The sequence below is a fragment of the Natrix helvetica genome (assembly GCF_964273705.1).
Source record: "Natrix helvetica genome assembly, chromosome: 4".
Lineage (NCBI taxonomy): Eukaryota > Metazoa > Chordata > Lepidosauria > Squamata > Natricidae > Natrix > Natrix helvetica.
This window is the reverse complement of record NC_138550.1, coordinates 88,742,908-88,767,985: the sequence shown is the minus strand read 5'-3', so window position 1 is coordinate 88,767,985 and position 25,078 is coordinate 88,742,908. Positions and strand designations below refer to the sequence as shown.

Genomic DNA, 25,078 nt, shown 5'->3' with positions numbered 1-25,078 from the left:
GGTGGGGGCAATATTAGATATATTTATGTTGACTTTTCTTCTGTTTCCTTACATTTTCTTCTGTTTTATGTTTGTTCCAGGAAATTGCCAAGAGCCATTTGAGTTGAACAGTAAATAAATTTCTGAACAGTAAATAAATTTCTGCAAATCAATCAATAAATACATTTTATTTCTTTAAATTAAAATGGGAACAGTCTCCATTGCTAACACTATACTATTAAATGCATGATCTTTTGCAGCTGTACAGTATCTTAAGCCTTTCTTAAAACAACAAAGATCAAAACAGTGTTGCAATAGAAGATAGCAAGATTTGTTTTATTATTTGGTAGATATTCTTTGGATCGCCACACTGATTTTGACAGAATATTCAACATCTACTCAGGAAATGGTTCCATATTTGTTTCTAAGACCCTTGATCGAGAAGCAGCCCCATGGCATAACCTCACTGTCGTTGCAACTGAAATTAGTAAGTTGTATGTACACTATAAAGTCAGCTTAAAAGAAAGAGAAGGAAATCCTATGTTTAAAGGTGAAATTTTATGCATGCATTATTTGTTTATGTGATCTATGACTTTATACCCAGTAACCAAAAATGTATGCTCCACTATTTCTGCTTACATGACATGACACCCAATGCAATTATACTTACAGGTTTTACAAATGTACCTACAATACAATATGTATGAAATAAGATATTAGTGCATTTTAAATGCTAATGAAGATGGAAAATAAACATTTTTAAGGCTACCAAATATGGGTTTCAAAAATCCAGGCTGCAACTAGATGGCAGCCCAGACTTCTGGAAAACAAATCCTTGCGTACTTTTTTCTGCAAGATATGCTAGGTTTGTTTGTTTTGTTAGTTTTTACGGCATTTGCTAATAATCCTGAATTTTTAAAAAAATAAATAAATAAGGAAAGTAAGAATACACGATATAGCCATAAATCTAGTGAGAAAATAAGTAATAGTTTTAAACTAGCTTTAACCGGTCTTTTACTGGTCAGTGCTAAATAGAGAACACATAATGATTTTGCTTGAACAATTTATTGTGGCAAACATGGTGAGCAATTTTCCATGGTTTCTCAACACCTTGCCAGAATGTCCCACCCATCTGTTTTAAATTGAACAGTTTCTCTGACTTATTATATGCAACTACCCACAGTTTCAAAGTGGAACTTTACTCATGTGAATTGAAAATAATTGAAAATTGAACCAGTGATCATTTTCTGTAGAGATTCTCAGCCATCCAGGTCATGGTTCTCCCAAAGGTGCTTTTTCTAGAGGCAACTGGACTTTCTTGTTTTTTCCTTTGAAGTCGTTTCACTTCTCATCGAAGAAGCGTCTTCATCTCTCACGGGATAGTGGGGAATGGGAGGATTTATACTCCTTGCAAACAGCTGGTCATTTGCATCCTTTTAAAAGGTTGTTGAAGCACTTGGAGGCTTAACTGTGCCCTCAGGGTCACCTGAGTAGTGCTCCTGGTTCCTGTAGTATGCAATTCCCCCTCCCCCAGAAATCTATTCCTACTCCCACACCATTCATAGGCTGTTCATCCCAAATTGTATAGCTAAAAGTCTATAGAGATTCTCAGTCCTCCAGGTCATGGAAGGATTCAATTCCTCACTATCCTGTCAGAGTTGAAGAAGCTTCTTGGATGAGAAGTGAAACATCTTCAAAGAAAAAAGAAGAAAGTCCAATTGGCTCCTGAAAAAGCACCTTTGGGAAAGTGATCTTTTTCTTGCAAAGTACATCTGCCGTGCTGAGCATTACATCTTGTCTTGCAATTTTGCATGAAAGTTAATAGGCTGTCTCTCTAATCTATGAGAGTAAAAAAAAATGGATTGCTTCAATTAGAAAAAGTTTCTAAAAAGTGATGACAAAGTCTAGCCCCTGTTATTTGGAAGAAAGCTCTATGTAGTCAATGGGAAAGTGTGTTGGATTTCAGCTTCAATATGAAATGTTAATATTGCTTTTTTCATGTATTAAATTTATATATTGCTACAATCAAAACAGTTTTGGTAGGATAACTGTAGGAATACCTTAATTGCACAGAGCCTTTCACAGCCAAGGCCAAAACAAAAGTTTTATTATCTTTAGTCCTATGTACACTATTTTTTTTTAATTTGGTAAGACATTCAGTTGAAAACAGAAATATCTGAATTGAGATATACAGGATTGTACTGGATCAAGGAGAGAAGCAACTTAGAACTGAGGAGAAACTTCCTGACAGTTAGAACAATTAATCAGTGGAAGAGCTTGCCTCCAGAAGTTGTGAATGCCCCAACACTGGAAGTCTTTAAGAAGAAGTTGGATAGCCATCTGTCTGAAACAGTATAGGGTTTCCTGCCTAGGCAGGGGGTTGGACTAGAAGACCTCCAAGGTCCCTTCCAACTCTGCTATTGTATTGTATTGTATTATCTGTATATACTGTCTCCTTCTGCCAAAGAAATAGTTTGAAGTCCCCATAGGCAACTCTAGCAAATGGAGCTTTTGACAAAATGACAGAGCAGCATTATGATATCATAATGCAAGCTCTGCCCCCTACCTACTTGCATGAAACTCATGATTTAAGAAAAATGAAGTTTGTGTCAAGATGTCATGAAGCATATTTCATATTTCATAATTTACTCCTCTGTATCCCTCAGTAGATGGCAATGAAAGTACTCCTAATTCTTGGAATACATTGTTTGTTTGTTTTTATTTTGCTATTATATTATTTCAGAATGACATTTCCAAAACAAATTTTGAGTTGTGCCATGCTTCCAACATAGGCCCTGATATTTATTCTTGAATCTCAGAAAATAGAAGTGATGCAATATTGTGATCAAATTCCATCTTGTCTGTTTTGTTTCAGGCAATCCAAAACAAAGTACTCAGACTCCCATCTTCATTCGGATTTTGGATATAAATGATCATGCCCCAGAGTTTGCCAAATTATATGAAACTTTTGTTTGCGAGAATGCAAAGGCAGGACAGGTAATACTGCAATATTATCATGGCTGATTAACTGTGTCAGCATTTTGCTATGTCTTAATTATAAAAATGAATTTATTATTTTTAAAAAATACGCTGTTTCAGTAATCTCTAGTGTAACAACTATTTTGCTTCACCAAAATTCTGAGTAAAAGAAAGCAGATGTGGTCCCCATGCTATTGATTGATTGATTTCATGGTAATACATTACAGTTTTCAAAAGATGGCAGTAATATAACCACACACATATAATTATGTGTGTCCTTAGCAATAAAAAAACTAATAATGTACAGTTCAAAAATAGAACTATGGACTAAACACCATTATAATAATTTCAAAGCTAGACTACACAAAAGATCCGATTTAGCCAATTGACATCTATCATTGAAGAAACTAATTAATACAATTATTAGAGGGATGAGGTACCCCCAAAAAACAGGGCTACTACTCTAATTATTTTATGCCTGAGAAACTGTGTTTGGGCCTCAGATTCCCATACTTCAGTGAGAAATCATCAGCCGAGTAGACAAGTTGATTTCAAGTGGGAAAGACAGTCCTGTAATTACATCTGGAATGCATTCTATCTGGGACTACCTGAAAAAAAATTGAGCTAGTCCAAAATACAATAGTGTGCTGTTGAAAAATACTTGCTGACAGGAACACATTACAACTGTGTTTTGAACCTTATATTAGCTTTCTATTGGCTTCCAAGTGCAATTCAAATGAGTTTTGACCTTTGAAATCCTAGATGACTTAGGTATGAGGTATTCCGGGACAACCTTCTTCAATCCATCTCAATCTTCCTGATATACAGTAGGTGTCCTAGAAGACCCTGCTTGGGACCCCTCAGTTATGCAGCTCACAGGTTCTAATAGATAATTCACACACATTTTCCAGATTTATTGTATGTCATTTTAATGCACTGGATAATTTACTGGATCTAAGCTGTGAAAAGATTTGATTGCAGTGAGTATCCAAATAAATAACAATTAAATCCTACTTTACATGGCAAGCTTCTATGGATTGATGCTATTTCTTCTGCTGCTATGTTCAGTGTTCAGTCTACTGATAGGATTTCCAATGCCATCCATCCAGTGCAGGGTCTTGCATTGTCATGGCACTTCCCTTGCTTGATCTTTCACCCATGGCTGGTGCTACCTCAGGCATTTTTTCAGCTCTTTTGGTGTCATCTTGCCAAGGCATTACAGATGCTCTGGGTTTCATCCAGGATGGTGGCTTTGACACTCACAAGATCCTGCCCACGTTCTTTCTGGCTGATGTACAGTTTCTGAGTATTGGACTTGGGATGGATACTCTGTACGTTGTGAGGAACCTCTGGATTTTCACATCAGCAGCCTCTATGTTCTCCTTTGGCCAATTCACTATACCGACAGGGAATCTGATGATTGACATGGCATGCATGTTAATGACATGGAACTTGTTGTTCCCATTGTGCTGACTCTTCATGACATGTGTATCCTTTGTTGGTACTTGGATGTTGCTAACTTCCTGCCCTTCTCATCATGGTTCCCAAGGTATTAGTGATTTCTTGGTATTTGAGGGATACTAACAAATTTTGGGATACCAAGGTATTTGAAGATGGTCTATATGTCTGCTATGTGGCCTGATGGTAATTCCACCCCATCAGTCTTAATATTCTCTCTCTATTGACTAACATCTAGCATACTTCTCTAGTCCAAATAAGATTTCAATGAGTGTGTCCGTGTGTGCATACACATATACGTACATACTGTATGTACTGGTACATACATGCACTATGTTTGTTGAAGTCACACAATCTATTAGCCTTTGTGTGTCTTTCTCCAGTTTGTTTTCTCTTTCTCTTTTTAATTTTTCTCTTTCTCTGTGTGGTCATTTGAAATCTTATCAGGCTTACACAGAATCCTGAACAAAGACATGTGTGCTGAGTAGCACAGTGGGTTCTTGAGCTTCCAAAAGACTTCTAAATCATTTTCAAAGCATGCACAGCCTTAAAAATTTCATTACTAAGGAAAAGAGAAAGACATGATTAAAGCTTCTTTTAATTATACATTTCTATACATGTGTACTCAAAAGTTCAATTGGCCTCCCCCCCCCAAGTTTTTTTTTCTAATAAAACCTCAAATGCTTTTTAAAAATTGCACTTTTATTACCACTTTTCATGCAAATTGACATTCAAGAATGGATCACACCCTCGCCTTTTCCTACCTATATTTATGAGATACAAGCCCCGGGAAAGGAACAAAATTTCATTTAAAGATGTTGTAAAAAAAAAATCAATGAGATCATTACCACTTCTGTAGTGAATGATCTTTTCCTTCTGTCATATTAAACATTGTAATTTGGCTGTCAACTGGCTCAATGAGGGTTCAACTGGCTCAGTGAGGGTCAGCAATGTGTTTGGGACACAGTTTGTACTCTCTGCATACAAGTACTTGCACCAGGTCGACTGAGAATGCTTTGCAACAGGGGAAAAGAAAGTCTTCTTTTTTAAGGGTATTACATATGGAGCAGAAAATCAATAGCTAGTTCAGGGTAGATAGGAAGAATTATATGCTTGGCTGATTACTAATGCACACTTACATACAAACAAATGTCCTTTTTTAGAGTAGGGCTGTCAGTTGGTAAAGGATTGTTCAGTTATTTAGCTTGCTTCTGATTAATTAATTGATTTTGTACACGCAAAATTTATGTTCAGGCAACCTCAGTGAAGTTGCCCCACTAAGAATTCTGAAGGAGATAAACAGGCCTTTGCACTCCTCAGCTGCATTTTCAATAGCTTCCTCCATATGCTGTCACTTGACTTAACTCTCCACTTTCTTAGCTCAGGCTGACTGAACTGACTTGAAAGCTTCCCCTTAGTCAGAGTTCAGATATTATTTAGAGCTTGGCTCTATTTACAGCCAGCACAATGCAACTCAACTTAGAGAGAGTAGAATGTAAGTATTGTGGCCTAACAAATCTTATGTTTTCTGACGTTACTCAAAGTTTAATATTATTTTTTAGAAAAATACAGGAACCATTATTTGAAGGAAAAGGATGGCGATTTACTTATTTCTGACAAACAACATGTGCAGAATACACAATCATATATTTTGTGTTGTGATGTCATGAGACATAAATCATCATTTTAATCAGTGATGGGCTCCTATCGGTTTAGACCAGTTCGACTGAACCCATAGTGGTTTGACTGTTTGGGTCGCTGGAACCAGCAGCAACCCAGGCCTGCCATGCCCCCAAACTGGTTCTCCAGGCGCTGCTGTAGGTGCCACCATCTTGTTTTTTTTTTGCTTCTTCACATGCGCAGAACAATTTCTATTGCACTGTACATGTACACACAGCACGCACGAGCAAACCAGCAGTAGTGCCTGTTGGAACCCAACCCTGATTTTAATGTTACTATAACTTGTAACATGAAACCTTTCATTTTCTACCAATATTCAAAACACTGGAACGTAAAGCTTTCCTAGTTCTTATTTAAGATAAAGACAACATTTACCAAAAAGGCAACTAAATACATAAATGGATGGTGTAACTACCTTGTGTAAAGGCACTTACACCAAGTCCCTATTTTTATAACTTATGTAGAGACAGATTTTATAATTTAGAATTCCTATTACACTTTGTCTTTTTGTATTACTTACACTGCCCTCCTAATATTGCTTTTATAGGGAACTTTAACCAGTCCCTCCCCTCTGTCTTAGATTGCTCCCTGAGGTGGCCTTATCAAGGCTTTACCAAGAGGTGAGAGCAAAAAGTTGGATTGGTCAAATTATCTTTGAATCAAAGTAAACTGAAGTTTTCCCCCTCAATGACACAATAGAAGCAGCATATTTGAGAGTACAATGACCCATCTTCCAATATATCCTCTTATACAAAAAGTTCAGAAACTTTCATTCCATCTCAAATCTAAACTTTGAGATTTTTTTTCAGTTAAATATGTTGGCTTCCTTTCTTTCAAAATATGTTTGCCATTACTTGAAAGAGTTTTTATTATAAAATGTCCAGATTCCATTCATATTTCTGCTATTTATATCCTTTGATTTGCAGTAATGGTGTCATCTTTGTATATCTGCAAAGCCTATGGGCTTGCAGCTGGCTATATACTTTATATCATTTTACTTTTTTATTTCACTTTGTTAAAAAAAACCACAAAAATGTCTCAACAGAGGAATGTTCTTCTGTAAGGATACTTCATCAAAGATTATTAGGACAGTGATATGAAAGTCTGGCATTTATATAATCAGTTCCCTTTAATGTGTATTTTATATATTGTCATGATCATCCAGTTCAATCCAATTGTTATGGTACTTATTAAAAAAACCCAGAAGACTGTGAGTTCTATTCCTGATTTAGGCATCAAAACCATTTTGGTGACTTTGCACCAGTCACTCTCTCTCAACCTAGCTCACTTGATGGGTTTGTTGTGGGAAAAATAGGAGGAAGAAGGCATGTTGATTATGTTCACTGCCTGACTTATTTCTAAAAATCATGAAGGCAGGAATGAAACATTTTAAAAAAGCTATCAATAAAAAAAAAATTCAAAGTCATTTCAACAAAACCTGAAAGAATTGATATTTGGTAACATGGACCTAATTTTCTTAATACAAATAGATAAAATTTAACTTCTAGGACAATTCCTTCTTACATTCTCTGGAATTGTAAGTGATCTTATTACTAGTCTCCCTAATTCACTTGCTTATCTTGTTTTTTGTGATCATCTATACATTGGTAAATAGTTGATTTGATATATGTATGGAAGAACTTTTCTTATACAGTGGTTCAGAAAAGGTTGTAAAGCTTTGTCTTGACAAAGGAATTAAAATGGTTGACAGTTTTTAGACTCCTATCTGGCTTATTGTGCCTGCAGATGTCAACCTAAGCTGAATTAAAGCAGTAACAGCAATTCTGAAAAGCAAAACCACCAATTTAAAGCAAAAATAATCTTTCACAACATGGTTCTTTTGTGAACAATGGAAGTACTGTATAGTATGTTCAAAATTTAGAGTGCTTATTGCCATATCTTTATTCATAGTCTTTCCATAACTCTAGTAAGTGGGAGAGTGAATGAGAATTTTATTCCATCAGAAGACTTACACATAAAAACAGTGTTACTATAGGCAGAAAGGGACAGTGCATTTATACAGTAAATTATATAAAGATTGAAAAGGTAAAATATTGTTAATACCTAAGAATGACTGTTATTCAGAAACCAATAATTTTGACTGATGATATATCACTTTTTCTAGTCCTTGTGGTTACAAAAAGCTAGCATTGACGTTTTCCAAGCAAATGGGAAAAATCCTAATAAGAAGGTATACTACATTACAGTGGCTTCTGCAACAAGCAGCAATGGTATTAAAAGAACAACATGTATGCAGTGACATAATGTTACTATTATATATTAGTGCCAGGACACTCATATTGTTATTTACCCACTTTGGTTCACCATCCTTCCTCCATAGTTGCCCATCTATCAATATATATGACCTATGAAACATGCTGTTTATCTATTCAGTGTGAGCTTATGCACTGGAGACAAATTCCTTATGTGTCTGATCACACTTGGCCATGCATAATTTTGTTCTGTTCTGTTCTATTCTAATGATTTAGATGTGCTATAACATCTTAGAAGAGGAGTTTCCATGACAATTCGTTAGATCTAAGGACATTTCTTGTGTAGCTGAGACTAGAAGAACCAATCTTGTTGTAAACTAGGAACTAAATCTCTTCATGTTTTAAAATGAAAAGTGGGTGAGAGGCATGTTGTAGGGTGCAAGTGGTATGTGAAAAGTGCAGCATGAGTTGGGGAGTGTGCAAGGAGTACATGTGAGGGGAGAGTCCAAGAGCCTACACAATAGACATAGTGCAGGTCAGGGAATGTGCAAGATATTGCGCAAGAAGTGCAGTTGAGGTCAGTGAAGGGGAATGAGGGTGTGAGGGAGATGTGCCAGAGACAGATTTTGTGTTAGCCAAAACAACACAATAAAATCAAATAAACAGATCATTGGGCAAATCAATGAGTATCTCAAAATATATTATTTATATTGTGGTAAGACCTAGCTCTCTTGAGAAATCTGTAATGCATATTATCTTGAAGAACATATATCTACTGTATATTGTGGCATCATGGTGGTGTCACATGATGTATCATGACTTTTCCCCCCTTCACTAAACTGGGATTGGTTGTGGCCAGTATGCCACGCATTTGGCCTGCAGATTGTGAGTTTGATAGCCCTGATCAATATGATTGCTAAATCAGCATCAACTTAATGGCATATAATCATTCAATCAATGAAGGATTGTATCTTTGCCCCAAATATCATTCTCATTAAAAAGAAATAGATCATTAAAATAGATCCAGTGGCACACCAATCATGAAGGAGATAGGATGGGGGAATCCCTTTTCTTAAAAAAAAGGAAAGAGTAAAAATAGTAATTAAACAATCTGCCAGCTTTATAATCAGCAACGTTCTATTTAAAAGGCAAGTGTTGCAAGCATTTTGTTATTGCAGAATTAGTGAAGGCAGATTTATAAGGGAAAGGGAAAGCATGGTAAGCACAGTGTCTGTTGAAGAGGCATCATTTTCTCCACAGAGTAGTCAATGAATGCCAACATGTGTTCTCTGAAATGCACTTGAGGCAACATAAAATGGAAAAGTGTACTTTAGAACAAACAATCAAGTCCTGGGATCATTTTAACAGAGAGCAGAGGATTAATAGAGGACAATGTTATTGGATGCTGTCCTCTAGAAATAGTTGCCTTCCCATTCTGCCAGTAGGGACTGTGTGGAGCAGGAGATCCAAGAGTCCTTTCCTTCTGGAGTAAGTGAGACAGTTGATGCTCTCACCCAATATTTGGACAAAGCAAAGGGCTGAATTGGAGCCATTAATCTGGGGCGCAGTACAGACAGAGAGTGAGAGTCAATCTATTATTATCACCAGTAGCATTGTGGATGGAGTGCTGATTAATTTAGTGTTCTATACCAACCAGTTAGCTACTTATCAGAGAGAATCTTTTCAATAGTTCAGCACATAACCCATTTGATTTATTTTAATGTGTTAAGCATGGGACTGTCTTCAAAATCTGAAAATTTCAAGTTGTTTTTGGGGGAGGGAGTGGTGATGTTTTGTTAAGTAGGGAAAAAACACCCTAAACTGTTAAATGGAATGAGGTGAGTTGATTGCACTTTGCTCTGAGTTGGACAACTGCACTAACCATAAGTTTGAATTGGTATGAAAGATGGTGCTGGTTTTTATCTGAAAGACATAACTGGCTTGGATCCAGACTGCCAGTTTATCCTGCAATTTAAGATAAGTTTATCTTAACATTGGCATATTAAGTCATTCTTCTTCCTCTGTCTAAAGTTCCTGCTACTGTAGATCTTGGATATCTTTAGTAGAATGCCTTCCTAAGAAAAAACTGGCCTAATATTCAAGTCTTTGGAGCACTAATGATTTTTCCCCCTCTCCCAATCCTCTAATATCCTTGCTTGTATATTCTTAAGTCTTTTTTTTTCCCCGCAGCTGCCGCTGGTTTTAAATAGTATAGTCTTTATTGTCATTGTACAAAATAAATACAATGAAATTGGTTAAATTTGGTTTATGTGTTGCTGGTGGTTTCTAGCTCCTATTGTTAATTTTTTTTCCTACAGTTTTTCTGTCATTGTTTTATAATTTTGCATTATATATATATTTCATCCACCTGCAAACCACTCACCCACATAAGCTCAATTATTATATATGGAAAGTACAATGGCTTTTAAAAAGAAGAAAGGAATATCTATCAGACACATCCTGCACACTTCAAAATATTCTGGGAATAATTCACATGAAGGATGCTAGCTTAATGCTAGGTTTCCTTGTTGCTCCACTTGAACTGTAAATATGGCTTCTGCTATACCAAAACTTTCCTGTGATTATACATTTTGGAACTTTGGTACAGCTAAAATTGGGCATTTGTTACTTTAAAAAAAAATCTTATTAGTGTTTAGCAACCGGGGTGGGTTCATGCCAGTTCTAACCTCTTCTATAGAAGAGGTTCCACAAATCTACGGTGCCATTTAGAACCAGTTCCAGCCCCCCGCCCATCCGCACATCATCAAGATGAAGAGCGAGAGGAGGAATTCTGGGAGTTGAAGTCCACAAGTCTTAAAGTTGTCAAGTTTGAACACCCCTGGGTTTTTTTTTTTCTAAAGGGTTAGGGGTGCAAGGGTCTTGTAATTTAACAGCTTTAAGACTTGCACACTTCAATGCCAGAGTTCCTGAGCCAACATTTTGGTTGCTAAGCAAGTGCGTTGTTAAGTGAGTTTCACAACATTTTACAAGTTAGCCACACTCACCCAGTCACATGGCTGGCAAGCCACTCCCACCCGGTCACATGGCCAGCAAGCCACTCCAACAAAACAGGCCATACCTACAGAAGAAGTTCTAAAAAATTTTGAAACCCACCACTGTTAGCAACCACCAAAATTATCTAACCCTTTGCTTGAAAGCTATTATATTTGAGCAACAGATGGATAACCACAAGGAACAGTCCCTCACAGTGGTGGGAAATTGTGCTAGAGCCCTTTGTACATAGATCTGTTAAACTCAGTAAAACCATAGTAAAAGTTCATTCATGTGGTTCTTTCTAAACTGCTACAAGTATTTATCTGAACAGATTATGCTACAAGGCAAAAGATGTAACATTTATATGCCTGACGACATATAATTATTTCCTTGCAGCTGATACAAACTGTTAGTGCTGTGGATAAAGATGAGCCACCACGTGGGCACAAATTTTTTTTTGAACTAGTGCCAGAATACACAGTCCATCCAAACTTCTCTATTGTGGATAACAAAGGTGGGCTTTAATTATTGTCTCTCTATGTTACATTTTGAGTGCTTTGCTGACAAGTTTGAAACATAATTTTCCGTGTCTTTGGTTCTTCTGGTACAGATAACACAGCAGGCGTGGTAACCAGACGGAATGGATATAGCCGCAGTAAAATGAGCACCTATCTCCTGCCAGTAATAATATTTGACAATGACTACCCCATCCAGAGTAGTACGGGCACACTGAGCATCAGAGTGTGTGCCTGTGACAGCAGGGGAAATATGCAGTCTTGTAATGCTGAAGCTTTGCTCCTTCCGGCAGGCCTTAGCACAGGTGCACTCATTGCCATTCTGCTCTGCATTATGATTCTGTTAAGTAAGTGGACCATTTCCTTTTTCCTTCTTTGTACCTGGAAATTGTTTCAAGGAGACTACATTGACAGAAGAATCTCCTTGATACAGGCTTTAACAAATGGTAAATTCTCCAGCAATTAGGTGCTGGAGAACTCTCAGTCTTGTAAAGCCAAGGATGCAGCCCGATCCAAAGATTGACTGAGATACTGGTGGACTACCATGCATCACCATTGGGCTGCATTTAGCTTGTTGCCTTAGTTATTTAAAGGTTGGTTTTAAAATGGAATATTTCTAAAAACTATTTCTGATACTGATGATGGCATGATTTGATTTTTATATTCAACAGTAATGTAGTACATCTTATTTCTGATAGATATCTCATTTCAAATCTCTACAGTTTAAAAAAAAAACATTTGGAGATTCTACCAGATACTTAATGAGTAAACAATTTTGCTCATTAGTACTGCATGTTCTGAGGTCCCTTGCAGATGGGAACTGCTGTTGATAGCAATACATTGCTAATTGCTAGGGATTAAAGTTAATATTTTAAAGGTTTTTTTTTTAAATCTACTTATTTAGATTTATCACCTCCCATTTCTCTAAAGGTTCAAGGTGACTTATGTCAGGATCTCCTTTCAACTCATGAGGATAGTTTTACTCAGTGGTAAATGTACCAAAATCAGCTGTTTATCACACTGGTGATATTTGTATTACTAAAATCAAAACCCCACCATTATTCTTATTGAAAAACAGACATTTACTTACTCCTTAAAATAATCACGTGTTATATACCATGTTTCATCTAAAAATGACCTATCCTGAAAATGAGCCCTAAGTTGATTTTTACACATGTGCCCAATATAAGCCCTATCCCCAAAATAAGCCATAATTAAGACCCACCCATTCCAGGGTGCACTGGGTGGGATGAGGTGCAGGGGTAAAAATTAAGATGGGGATGGGGGGTAGAGTGTTCTACTACTTATCTTCAGACAGTTGCAGCCAGGTCTCGCACACTCCAACACCTGCCTTGCTGGCCCACTTATTCTGCAGCTGGCAAGATTTTCCTAAAGGCCTCTACAGCCAATAACAGAGCTCTGGCTCAATCCAGAGCTCTGTTATGCAGTAGCCTTCAGGAAAGCCTTGATGGCCTTGCTGGTCACAGAAAAAGTTCCTAAAGGCTTCTGACAGCAAAAAAGAGATTAGAGGCAATGTGCGCAGATGAGGTGAGTCAGTGGAATACCTCCCTGAAAATAAGACCTGTTGCCTTTTTTGGTGGCAATAATAATAATAAGACTGGGTCTTATTTTCTGGAAAACATGGGTGCAGTACAATTCTTAAACTTCAAGATCCCATCCGGTTAGCTGGTATCAATATTCACTTTGTCACATTGAATTTGACAAAGCGAGATCATCCGTGATCTCGCGAGATCATCCGTGGTTTTGGGGTGGGATACCACCTGTACGCTGATGATACCCAGCTGTACATTTCCACCCCAAACCACCCCAACGAGGCCGTTAAAGGGATGTCCCGTTGTCTGGAAGCCGTGTGGGTCTGGATGGGTGACAACAGGCTCAGGCTCAACCCCTCCAAGACAGAGTGGCTGTGGCTCCCGGCTCCCCGATACAACCAGCACATTCCATCGCTGGCCATCGGGGATGAACAATTAGCCCCGGTGGAACGGGCACGCAATTTGGGCATCTTCCTTGATGCCCGGCTGACTATAGAAGATCATGTGGCAGCCGTGGCGAGGGGGACGTTCCACCAGGTTCGCCTGGTGCGCCAATTGCGTCCCCTTTTGGACCGGGGGGCCCTGCGCACAGTCACTCACATGCTGGTGACGTCTCGTCTGGACTACTGTAATGCTCTCTACATGGGGCTCCCCTTGAGGTGCACCCGGAGACTGCAGTTGGTCCAGAATGCAGCCGCGCGGGTAATCATGGGGAGATCGAGGTTCTCCCATATAACACCTCTCCTGCGCGAGCTGCACTGGCTTCCTGTGGCCTACCGGGTGCGCTTCAAGGTGTTAGTCACCATCTTTAAAGCGCTCCATGGCATAGGGCCTAGTTATCTGCGGGATCGTGTCCTGCCCCATACATCCCTGCAGCCCATTCGCTCACACAGAGAGGGCCTTCTCCGGGTGCCGTCCTCTAGAGACTGTCAGAGGGCGGTGCCCAGGAGTAGGTCCTTCTCTGTGGCGGGTCCCACCCTTTGGAACGACCTCCCCCCAGACATCAGGACAACAACCGATCTCCGCTCCTTCCGCAGTAAACTGAAGACCCACCTGTTTCGGCTAGCCGGCCTGGCATAATCTCGACAACTGTTCCACCCCTTGGTTAATTTTAATTGTCAATGTTAGCTTTTAAACTTTTATTCTTATTGGGGTTTTTAACTTCTCTGATTATTGTATTTATTTATTTTTACCTCCTCCTTTGTAGTCCGTAGACCGTTGCTTGTGTACGTCGCCCCGAGTCCCTGTGGGGAGAGGGGGCGACTAATAAGTCTGATAAAATAAATAAATAAATAAATAAATAAATAAATAAATAAATAAATAAATAAATAAATAAATAAATTATTGCACCTCAGATTATTGTGAATAGAAAATGGAATACACCTGAATTTTAATTCAGGTATATTCCATTTTCATCTTTACCTCCATGAATTCAACCAACATATTTCACTATGTAATCTGAGAGTTTGGTTTATTAAAATATCAGATGACACCCAAATTGATTCTCACACTCAGAAGTTTTAAATATAATTTTTCATGTCTTTGGTTTCTCTGGTTTGTTGACATTTAAAGTTCATTTTCTGTAAATATAAAATTTTAATGGGAAAAGTTAAAAGGTATACTCAAAAAGAGAAAAAAAAATACTAGAGGGAGAATAGAATCAAAACAGTTTGAATTGTGTTGTGATGATGTTGATAGTGTTGTGTATTGGATGGACAGACATGAGACACATGGTGGCTCAGTGGTTTAATGACGCTAGCGATGATTTCAGCTTTGGTAGTTCAAACCCAGACATTGCATGGCAGGGTAGGTTCCTGTCACTTGCATACATCTAACAGTTTCAAAGTATGTTCTATGCAAGTAGATAGATAGATAACACTTCAGTAGGGAGATGAGCTGGTGCTCTATTCAGGAAATCAGATTCCTGATGGTTTCTGATGGTTCTGAATTTTCCTGGTTGCAGTGCCCTCTTCCAAGACAGCTCTGGAAAGGGAGGGGGCCTTGATGGATGCTACAGGAAGATCTTTCTCTCTGGTGTGAAACTATCCTCCTGTGGTGCACCTTGGGAAGCATGCAAACCAGGGGTGGGTTCCGGCAGTCACTACTGCCGGTTCCCTCGTGGGTGTGCCATGCGTGCATGCACAGTACAATAAAATTGTTCTGCACATGCACAGAAGCAAAAAACAAGATGGTGATGCCTACGGTGCACAAAAAACTGGTTCGGGGGCATGACAGGCTTGGGTCACTGCTGGTTCTAGCGACCCAGGCCACCAAACCACTATTGGTTTGGCCAAACCGGTCTGAACCAATAGGAACCCACCACTGATGCAAACATGTCCTATGACAGGTCTGATCCCTTGGCAAGCCAGATTACTATTTTACCTTAGCATTGTGGTATCCTGGCTACTGTAACGATATACACCAATAATAATGATGATGGAAATGCCTAGCAACAACCAATTACTTAAAATATATATTTTAGGTAACTGTTGAAGGATTTTAAAATATGCTGTCAGATTACATTTATGGAGATCATGCAAAAGTTCATAAAGCATCCAAATAGTAGAGATAGCATGCTTTTTTAATTAAAAAAAAACCCCAAGCTGTTAAATCCTGTTCTTTAAATAAAGTGCCAGTCTTTAAGTGTGACACTTGATGTTATTTCTCCTTATAAACAACAATGAAAAATACTAGAGGAAGCTGACTGTGGAAACTGAAAAGCTGCTGTGAACCCTCTTTGTAGATAAGGCAGAAAAAGAATCCTGCTATTATTCCAACAAGCATTGTGAGGGTTTTTTTCCTTCTCTGAAATCAGTGCTGCATTCAAACATTCTGAACAGAATAGACCAGACCAGATAAGCCACCTGCATTTACTAGTCAATTTATTTCTGAAACATTTTAAAGGATTCTCAGTACAATGAAAGCTTTCTTTGGGCATTTGGTATCTGTTCTGTCCCGTGATTCCAATGAATATGCAGACACAGGCTTGGCTGTCTGCCACAACTAATTACATAGATAAAGCCACCCCTTGGCTAGGAGCCTAGAAAGTTATCTTCACGAACCCAAGATTAAACTTACAGGATGCTTTCTCAACAGCTTGTATAATGGACTGTTGTTTCCTGCAAAGATTCCTCTCCCGTCGCTCCACCTATAAACTCTTTGGGAGGGGCCACACCCTTAGCCAGCTGTCCTTACTTCCTTCTATGATGTCTTCTCCACAGCTGTTCCTTTCTCCTATCAATTCTGTGCATACACACATCAGGGACAACCTCCCTCTGTTCCTCCTCACTGCTCCCTGACTCAGATGCCACCTGGTGGCCAACAGGCCTCTCTAGTTCCTGCTCTGACTCCAAACACCCTTCAGAGTCTTCCTCATCCTCCAGAGCAGTTCCATAATGGTCTGAGCTGTCAGAGTCCACCAACAGCTCAGCCGGCCGCTACTGGGCCACAATAGGTATCCATGGATACAAAATATGTAAAAGGGCTTTCAAGAATGTGGCACCTAGGGTTATTGTCTAAATACACAAATGTGCCACCATAATTATGGATGACCTGACCACTAGTGTTTCCAGGATGCTCCTTTTGCCCTAATGGGAAAGGTTATGAGGGAAATTGCTAGGAAGATTGGGGAAAACAAGGAAATTAAGAAGATCCAGACAAGGAATGTGAATGAATGGGAAAAAGGGTGGAAAACTACTTTAGGAATTTTGCTTTAGAAAAGAATTGATAAAAAGCAAAGCTAGGCCAAAGTTTATATATTGATATTTGGGGAAAATTGAAAACAGGTTGTAAGGGAGCTTAACCCCAAATAAAACAAATGATTTTATATACATAAATTAGACAAACTTTATCCATTCTTTTGTATGGAATGGGAAGAATAGGCAGCATATAACAATTGACAAAATGTTGAATGGAAAAAGGAATACACTAAGTCCATTTTGATATGGATTGTTTTCATAATTTAATTTTAAAGCTAAGATTTCAAAAGAGATGGCCCTTATTATCCAGATAATAAGCATATCTCATTATCTGTTGATAATGAGACCTTGAAAAAGTATTCTTTCCCACCATTTTGCACATTTATATAATATATAAACAGCACTCCAAAAGAGTCCTTCAAACAGAATCACATAACAAAAATGCAGGTAAACAACATGTTTTAATCATAGCTACAGTATGGTCTGCATTTACTAATTAACTGTGTACACTAACAGCTAACAGCACCATATATAATATATGAGAAAATTGGAGAAACAATCATGTCATTCTGTGTATTTCTTTTAAAAAGAGAGGAATATGGACTGGAGAGGTGTAATTCACCTGGTTAAGATGAGAATATGTCATTTATTTTAGAAAAAGGGAAAAAGTCAATTTATTTATAGGTCAGTAGAGAAAATATATAGTCTTTTAAAAAGTTATCTATGTCTTAAAATGCTTGTATTGCTTTTCTTTTAATTAATTTAATTCCCTGGCTTGGATTTATCCCATTTTCTGAATTGCCCTACTCATCCCATGGCAGTACTTATAGTAGTACTTCTGACATTCCCCAGAATTTCAAATATGCCTTCAGAACCAAAAAGTTGTCTGTCTTTAGGTTCTGGGATATGTTGCTCACCATTCATGCCTGATCAGCATCAGACTGAAACAAAATCCTATGCATGTATTAAGATGTATAACTCTTCCCATGAAAGTAGGAATCTGGCTTAAAGATTAAAGTTCTTGCTCCTATGGATAATCATAACATACATGACAATCTCCTTTACACAGGGCTCAAATATACAGTGCATTCAGAAAGTATTCAGACTCCCTTCACTTTTGTCAATTTTGTTATGCCAGTCTGATTCTACAGTTGTTGAAATTCATTTTTTTCTCTCATTAATCTACACTCAGTACCTCATAATGACAAAGTGAAAACAGAATTTTAGAAATCATGCTGCAGCATAATAAAATTGATAAAAGTGAAGGGGGTCTGAATACTTTCTGAATACACTGTAAATATATCCTTGTTAGATTAATCATTTTAACTAGGCTAACGAGGCTCCCGATTAATAAGCGGCTGTGCCCTTGTGACAGAGCCGAGGTTGAGACAGCGGAGCATTTCCTTCTATTTTGCTCTATGTATAGCGCGGACAGATCTAGGTTACTGTCTCTTCCTGAAATCGTCCCTTCTGGTCCTGATGACCGTGATTTGTTTGTGCATTGCCTTGGGGATGTCTCCTCGTACATCACCTCTCACGTTTCCAGGTTTTTCTTGAGAGCTGTGACCATTAGAGGAGAGAGCTGTAACCTCCCTTAGTTGGGCTTTTGGTGACTGGCTGCTGTGTCTCTTTTGTACTGTTCGTGTTTTGGTCTGTGACTATAAATAAAGTATTATTGTTATAATCATTTTAACAAGCCCCTTCATTTGTTGGCCATCATATCCCTAAACAATATATCAAGAATAATTCCTTCACTTCATTCTATATTGACAAAGAAGCTCTTTTCAATGAGATTTTCCTTTTAACTTCCTTCATTTAATTCAATGTGTAATATTTATCTTAATCTTACCTACTGCAATTAATGAATGTTAGAGTTTCTTAGCTTTGCCAGCATTGTTCCTAATCCATGAATTTCCTATTCAGTGCTCATCACCCATCTATATTGTTACTGTTGTCTTCCAGTTTTGGTTGTGCTGTTTGCTGCAATGAAGCACCAGCGGAAAAAAGAGCCCTTGATCATTTCAAAAGATGATGTCCGAGACAACGTTGTCACCTATAATGATGAAGGAGGTGGGGAGGAAGATACCCAAGCCTTTGATATTGGCACACTAAGGAACCCTGAAGCCAGAGAGGAAAGCAAAATGAGAAGAGATGTGATGCCAGAAACTATTTTCCAGATAAGGAGGACAGCATCTTTGTGGGAAAACATTGATATTCAAGATTTTATCCATCGAAGACTAAAGGAAAATGACTTGGATCCAACTGCACCCCCTTATGACTCTTTGGCAACATATGCCTATGAAGGGAATGATTCTCTAGCAAATTCACTTAGTTCTTTGGAGTCACTTACTGTCGATGGTGGAAATCAAGACTATGACTATCTGAGTGACTGGGGGCCACGATTTAAAAAATTAGCAGATATGTATGGTGGAGATGAGAGTGACCAGGACTAACTCCCTCCTTCAAGATTTCTGATGCAGCTCCAGCATTCCTGTGCATGAGCAGGGACCTCCTCCCCTTTCCTCCCCTCCCCATTTTTTTTATCTAAATGAGGAGGCCAGGCAGTGGCCTTGTGAAGACAGCTGCATGATATGCACATGGAATATTCCTTATAACTATAGACGCGGATAGGGGGAGATGTCCTACATGGAAGGCACATCTCATTAATGTTGGAGATTCTTGGAACATGGCCTGAAAAATAGTATTTTGTGACTGGGTGATGAGATCAATGCCTCTGTAATTAGATTAAAGTGGCCTATATTCTCTTACTTGGAAAACAAACAAACAAACAAAACATAAGTGTATGTTTTAGTAAAAGTTTGCTTAATATGTCAGTGTGAATGAAAATGACTGTTTTTTAAAACAGAAGTAATATCTCATCCTTTTTGTCTAAGAGGTTAGAAAGAGGATATTCAATACAATATTAATTGGGGGTGTGGGGGTATAATATATTTTAAAAGGCTTTTTGTGCCTTTCAGGAGGACTTTGGGAACACATTTTTTTTAAAAAAAACACTTTACTTCACTTTTCTTGCTACTGTCCCCTATACTGTCCCGTATCCTACAATATAAATGGATTACTCCTTAAAAAAATAAGAATGAATATTACTGCCATATTTATTGAGTTTAAAATGTCTGTGTTGATTCATATTTTTCTATCTATCTAAATATATATATATATACAAATATAAATATGTATATTTATATTTTTGTATTTTTACTAAATAAATTAATTTATGAATAAATTATGTTTTCATTTAGTCTGGCTTTGTGTGGCCTTTCGTCAAACCTGTGGAGCATGTTTCAAGTTGAGTGAAACGGTGTTTCCATGCAGACCTTATTTTTGGCCTGAAAACCATTTTCAAAGTGAGTAGTGGTTCTCCTTACAATGGTCTTCCTCAAAGCATTTGATGAGGGAAGCATGACTTGAAATCCAACAGCACCGTATCTTATCTCTATCAATGGATCTGATCACTTTTCATGTTACCTTCTGTGATTTCCAAGTCATGCAGAAGTCCATTATAAAGATGTTTTCAAAGCCACTCACTCCTGTTGCTCATTTTAAAGATAATGCACATAATCTTGGTTTGGGACTGGCAATTTGGTGTCCAAGCAAAGTGGTTCCTATATGAAACTCCAACTGTGCTTCTGGTCCCACTTTAGTTTTCATTTACTTTCCAGACCTGCAAATATCGTAAATGCAAGAATTGGTTGCAGATTTACATTCTCATCACCATTGCAACTGTAAATGGTCAGCAAGTGAGGCAGTCACTAAACGAAGATTACCTACATGAAATGGTAGCACTGGCCCTGCTCTTGAGACAGAGAGGAGAGAAAGTACTTTGGCAGCAATTCAATAAAGTGAAGTGGAGACAGAAATTAATTTTGCTGCCAGTAGAGATAGAGGATATGATCACATGACCTCAGGAACAGTGCTGGGGTGGCAATATTTCTGAAATGGAAAGACCTTAGCTATGCTTAGAGATTACAGGGACGTGCGGTCAGGGGAGGCAGGGGAGGCAGAGCCTCACCTCTCATCGTGAAATAATATATAATATATAATAATAAATTATAATATATATTTCCTCCCATCCCTTTTACATGGTTCCCGCTAAGCTCCAGTAAGGAGAAGAGCTTTTGGGGAGTGAAGAGGAGGGAGGAGGAGGAGGAGGAGGAGGAGATGCGCGCGTGGGGCGGTGCCAGCTGGGCAACCGGCGGAGGCAGGAGGGTTCTCGGAAGCGCCAATAACCTTCCTGCCTCCGCTGTACTTTGCGCGCTCCTCGCAACTGCAATAGATGTCCAGAAGTGGCAGGGGCTGTTGGGCTGGAAGCCCAAACCCCATTAGCCACAAAAGTAACTTCTGGACGTATATTGCAGTCGCGAGGAGCGCGCGAAGTCCAGCAGAGGCAGGAAGGTTCTCATCGTTCCCCAGTCGCTTTCGTGGCTTCGTCATCAAGACGAAGTCTGGGAGCGCCGACAACATTTCTGCCTCCACTGGACTTCGGCTTGATGATATCGCCGCAGCTCCCGGGATGGACGGAGGTAGCCAGAGTGGCGCTGAGGCAGTCCAGCGGGCGAGCGAACAAGGATCAGGCTGCCTGATCCCCCATCGCTCGCTCACTCGCTCTTTCGGCCGCCCGGACCGCCTCAGCGCCGCTCTGGAGGTCCGGCCGCGCCCAGCCGCTGGGGTGACGTCATCAAGACGAAGTGGCTTGGAGGCGATGTGCTTTCAGTGCTTTTCTCTGCGTCTGGCGTTTAGGTAGATAGCTGGATGTCCTAAACGCCAGACGCTCAGAAAAGCACTGAAAAGCAGCTGCTGTTGGGGACTGCGGAGCGCGAGCCAGCGGAGCGCGCTCAGGAAGGCGGGGAATGGGATCACGTGTGCTGGAGGCTGAGGCAGCCTCAGCCTCCAGCACACGTGGTCCCATTCCCCGCCTTCCTGATGATGTCACCAGCCTCACCAGCCATAAACCTCACTGCACGTCACTGTTAGAGAACTTTCCTGACAAATATTAAGATTTAAATTAATCAAATCTAATTAGTAAGGGACAGAGTGAAACAACTTTCCCACTTCCATGAATCAATGTAATTACAATCATTACTAGGCTAAAAACAAAGGCTCTTTTAATAGATGTTTGATGATGAACATTCAGATAGGTTCCAGTACATTTATTACATTTTGATTGACATTTCTGGTACAGAGTTTAAAACGGCATAGATAGTTCTCCATCTGCTCCCCATCCCATAATTCTCCCACCAGTTGAAAATTTGGAGGGCGTTTGAAGACTGCATTTCTTCTCTTTTATCATTTAACGTGCATACCCCAACAACCAGAATGTGGGGGTTAGATTGCAAAATTGTTTCAAAATTTTAAAACAACAATAAAACAGTAAAACATTTGCCTATATTAATGAAGAACACAGAAAGGATTTCCGAATATGTATGTATGTATGCATGTTTTTGTGTTTGTGTGTGCAAAAAGATGCACAAGCTTCCCAGAACAATATGAAATCAAACCTCAGTGTAGGTTCCTCCTTGTGACTTAGCTCTATTAGTTGCAATTATGCTGATATGTATATATACTAGTAATCACTTCTCTTCCAATTTTAGAGGGAGGGACACCTTCCTTCCTTCCTTCCTTCCTTCCTTCCTTCCTTCCTTCCTTCCTTCCTTCCTTCCTTCCTTCCTTCCTTCCTTCCTTCCTTCCTTCCTTCCTTCCCTGGCCAATAATAATGTAGAATTACCAGAGCCAGTATTTTCAGTCTTTCAGATGACAAGAAGCATTTGGAAGCACAATGTTTAAAACACTCATTCCTTTTCTTTAAAATCTCCTTAATATCTTCTTTAATAAATGTAAAAACACCTACAAATTGATACCAACTATTGGAGACTTTTGTGGGGCACAGAAAAAAAAAAAACCTAGAGGCTGTACAATATAGTGTTTTTCAGATCAGTTGGACTATAGCTCCCCAAATTCCTTCCTTCTTCAAACTGAAAAATTATATGTTGTACATATAACCTTTACATTTGGATGATACTGACATTTGGGAACACTAGATTTCCAGTAAGTGTCATGAATACATCCCTAAATTAAAAGCAGAAACACAGATTGTTCTGCTATCTGCAATATCCAGAAGACATTTGATTGCCTGTCTCCGATATGACACTAAGAATGACTCACCCTTATGGTGGCCTGCTCTATGTTATTGTGAAGATACTGCTATTGTGAGATTGTATCCTAATTAACTGGCAATTCTACAGCAGCTAGTTATGGACAAATATCATTGACTACCTTCTGCAGCTTTGGGAGTTATCCCTGTAATTACCATGTTTCTCTGCACACAAGTGTTAGTATTATTAACACTAGGTCCAAAAGTGAAACATAGTTATCCGGATTTTGCAATGGCAGTAACCAAGAATGCAAGTATAAGTTGACTTCTTTGAAAATGTTTCAGACTTATGGAAACCTGGCTGCCTGTTTATACCTATTTATTTATTAACTTGCAGGCATTCTGGCTATGGAAGGAAAAACTAATTCTAATGTGATTAGAGGGATTATTTATTTAATTATTTCAAGCATTTATACAGCTGCTCAACTCAAACACAGTTACTCTGAATGGTGTGTACCAAAATAAACATCCAGCAAAGAACAAGAGAAAGCATAACCATGCAATAGCAGTAGCCCACAAACCCACAGCCACACTCTGCCAGGAATTATCCAGAACCAAAGACAAGATACAGAAAGATGAAAGAAATGATGTAATTTACAAAATTAAATGTAACAATTGCTGCCAATTCTAGGTGGCAGAAACATCACATCAATTAAAAACTAGGATCCATAAACACAGGCTGGCAGTCAAATGTCATGATCCCAAATCATCAATCTCTACCCACATTGACACCAAATACCACCAGTTCGAAATCAGCACAAAACAGCACAAAAATCATTGGCTACACTACCAGCTGCCATATTTGAAGTTTATTGAAGCCTGGCACTCCACAAGCAATTCCATCAACAGACACAATGACCTACAACCAGCCTACAAACCTCTCAGAATTCAAATCAACCACACAGCCAACCAGAGACAACATCAATCCTCAACCCACCCACCCCTAACCAGCACATCATCTCCCAAGGAGCCTCACCTGATGTAACCTACCCATCAGAAGGCCCACCACAACAACCTAACCTGATGGGACCCTCATCTGATGTGACCTTACCATCACAAGCCTACTGACCACACAAAGCCCTTATAAACAGAACAACACTGAAACTAACATCTCCTAAACTCCACTGAAAATGTTACCTAGCCTGGTGATGAAATGTTTGGAAACCCATCCACAAGCTCAGAGAATTAACCTTCACTGTCATCCTACACCTGCACTACAGATATTCAGCACTATTGCAAAATACAACAGTATTATATGCTGCTCAAATTCACTTTTTAAAATGTGTGTGAGATAGGCAGCCATACAAATTTGACAAATAGGTTGGAGATTGCATTAAAATTAGCCAGATAAGCTGGATCTCTCAAGAAGAGGATGGAGCACTGCCTCTTTCAGGCCATAGGAACCACCTCTTCTCCAACCTCAGAAAAACATTTACTACCCTGTTACCCTGAAAATAAGACCTCCCTGGATAATAAGCCCAATCAAGTTTTTGAGCGCATGCACTCAAAAATAAGCTCTCTCTGGACTTCCGGTGGCTCCGTGGTTCTTGGAAGAGGCTCTTTTAGAGAGCCAGCCCCGAGATTGAGTAACAAACTGCTAGAACAGCGTTAATCAGCTGTCTAACAGTTTGACCCCCCCCCCCCCGGGCAAAGAAGGGGAGGTGAGCCCGCTGACTCAGGATAGAGATTCCTAGCAACCGCAGAAGTAATTCTGTGGTATGAAAGGTTTGATCTCTCCAGGGAGTCAGACATTCTCCTCGCCTCGGGACTCAACTGCAGTTTGCAGAACAAAAGGCTATGTCCACACTTGCTGCTCTATCAGTTAATCTACATTTGAACA

The 25,078-nt window shown here is 39.0% G+C and overlaps 1 protein-coding gene across 1 annotated transcript in view; it reads left to right on the top strand.

Moving 5' to 3' along the window:
- The window catches only part of CDH9 (cadherin 9), a 155,800-nt gene extending 135,582 nt beyond the window's left edge, over window positions 1-20,218 (top strand). The window contains exons 8-12 of the mRNA XM_081952082.1: window positions 330-466; window positions 2,855-2,976; window positions 11,700-11,817; window positions 11,914-12,165; window positions 19,032-20,218. Of these exons, the coding sequence (XP_081808208.1) occupies window positions 330-466; window positions 2,855-2,976; window positions 11,700-11,817; window positions 11,914-12,165; window positions 19,032-19,522 (1,120 nt within the window). The 3' untranslated portion in view covers window positions 19,523-20,218. The remainder of the gene's footprint in view (window positions 1-329; window positions 467-2,854; window positions 2,977-11,699; window positions 11,818-11,913; window positions 12,166-19,031) is intronic.
- The last annotated feature ends 4,860 nt before the right edge of the window (window positions 20,219-25,078 follow it).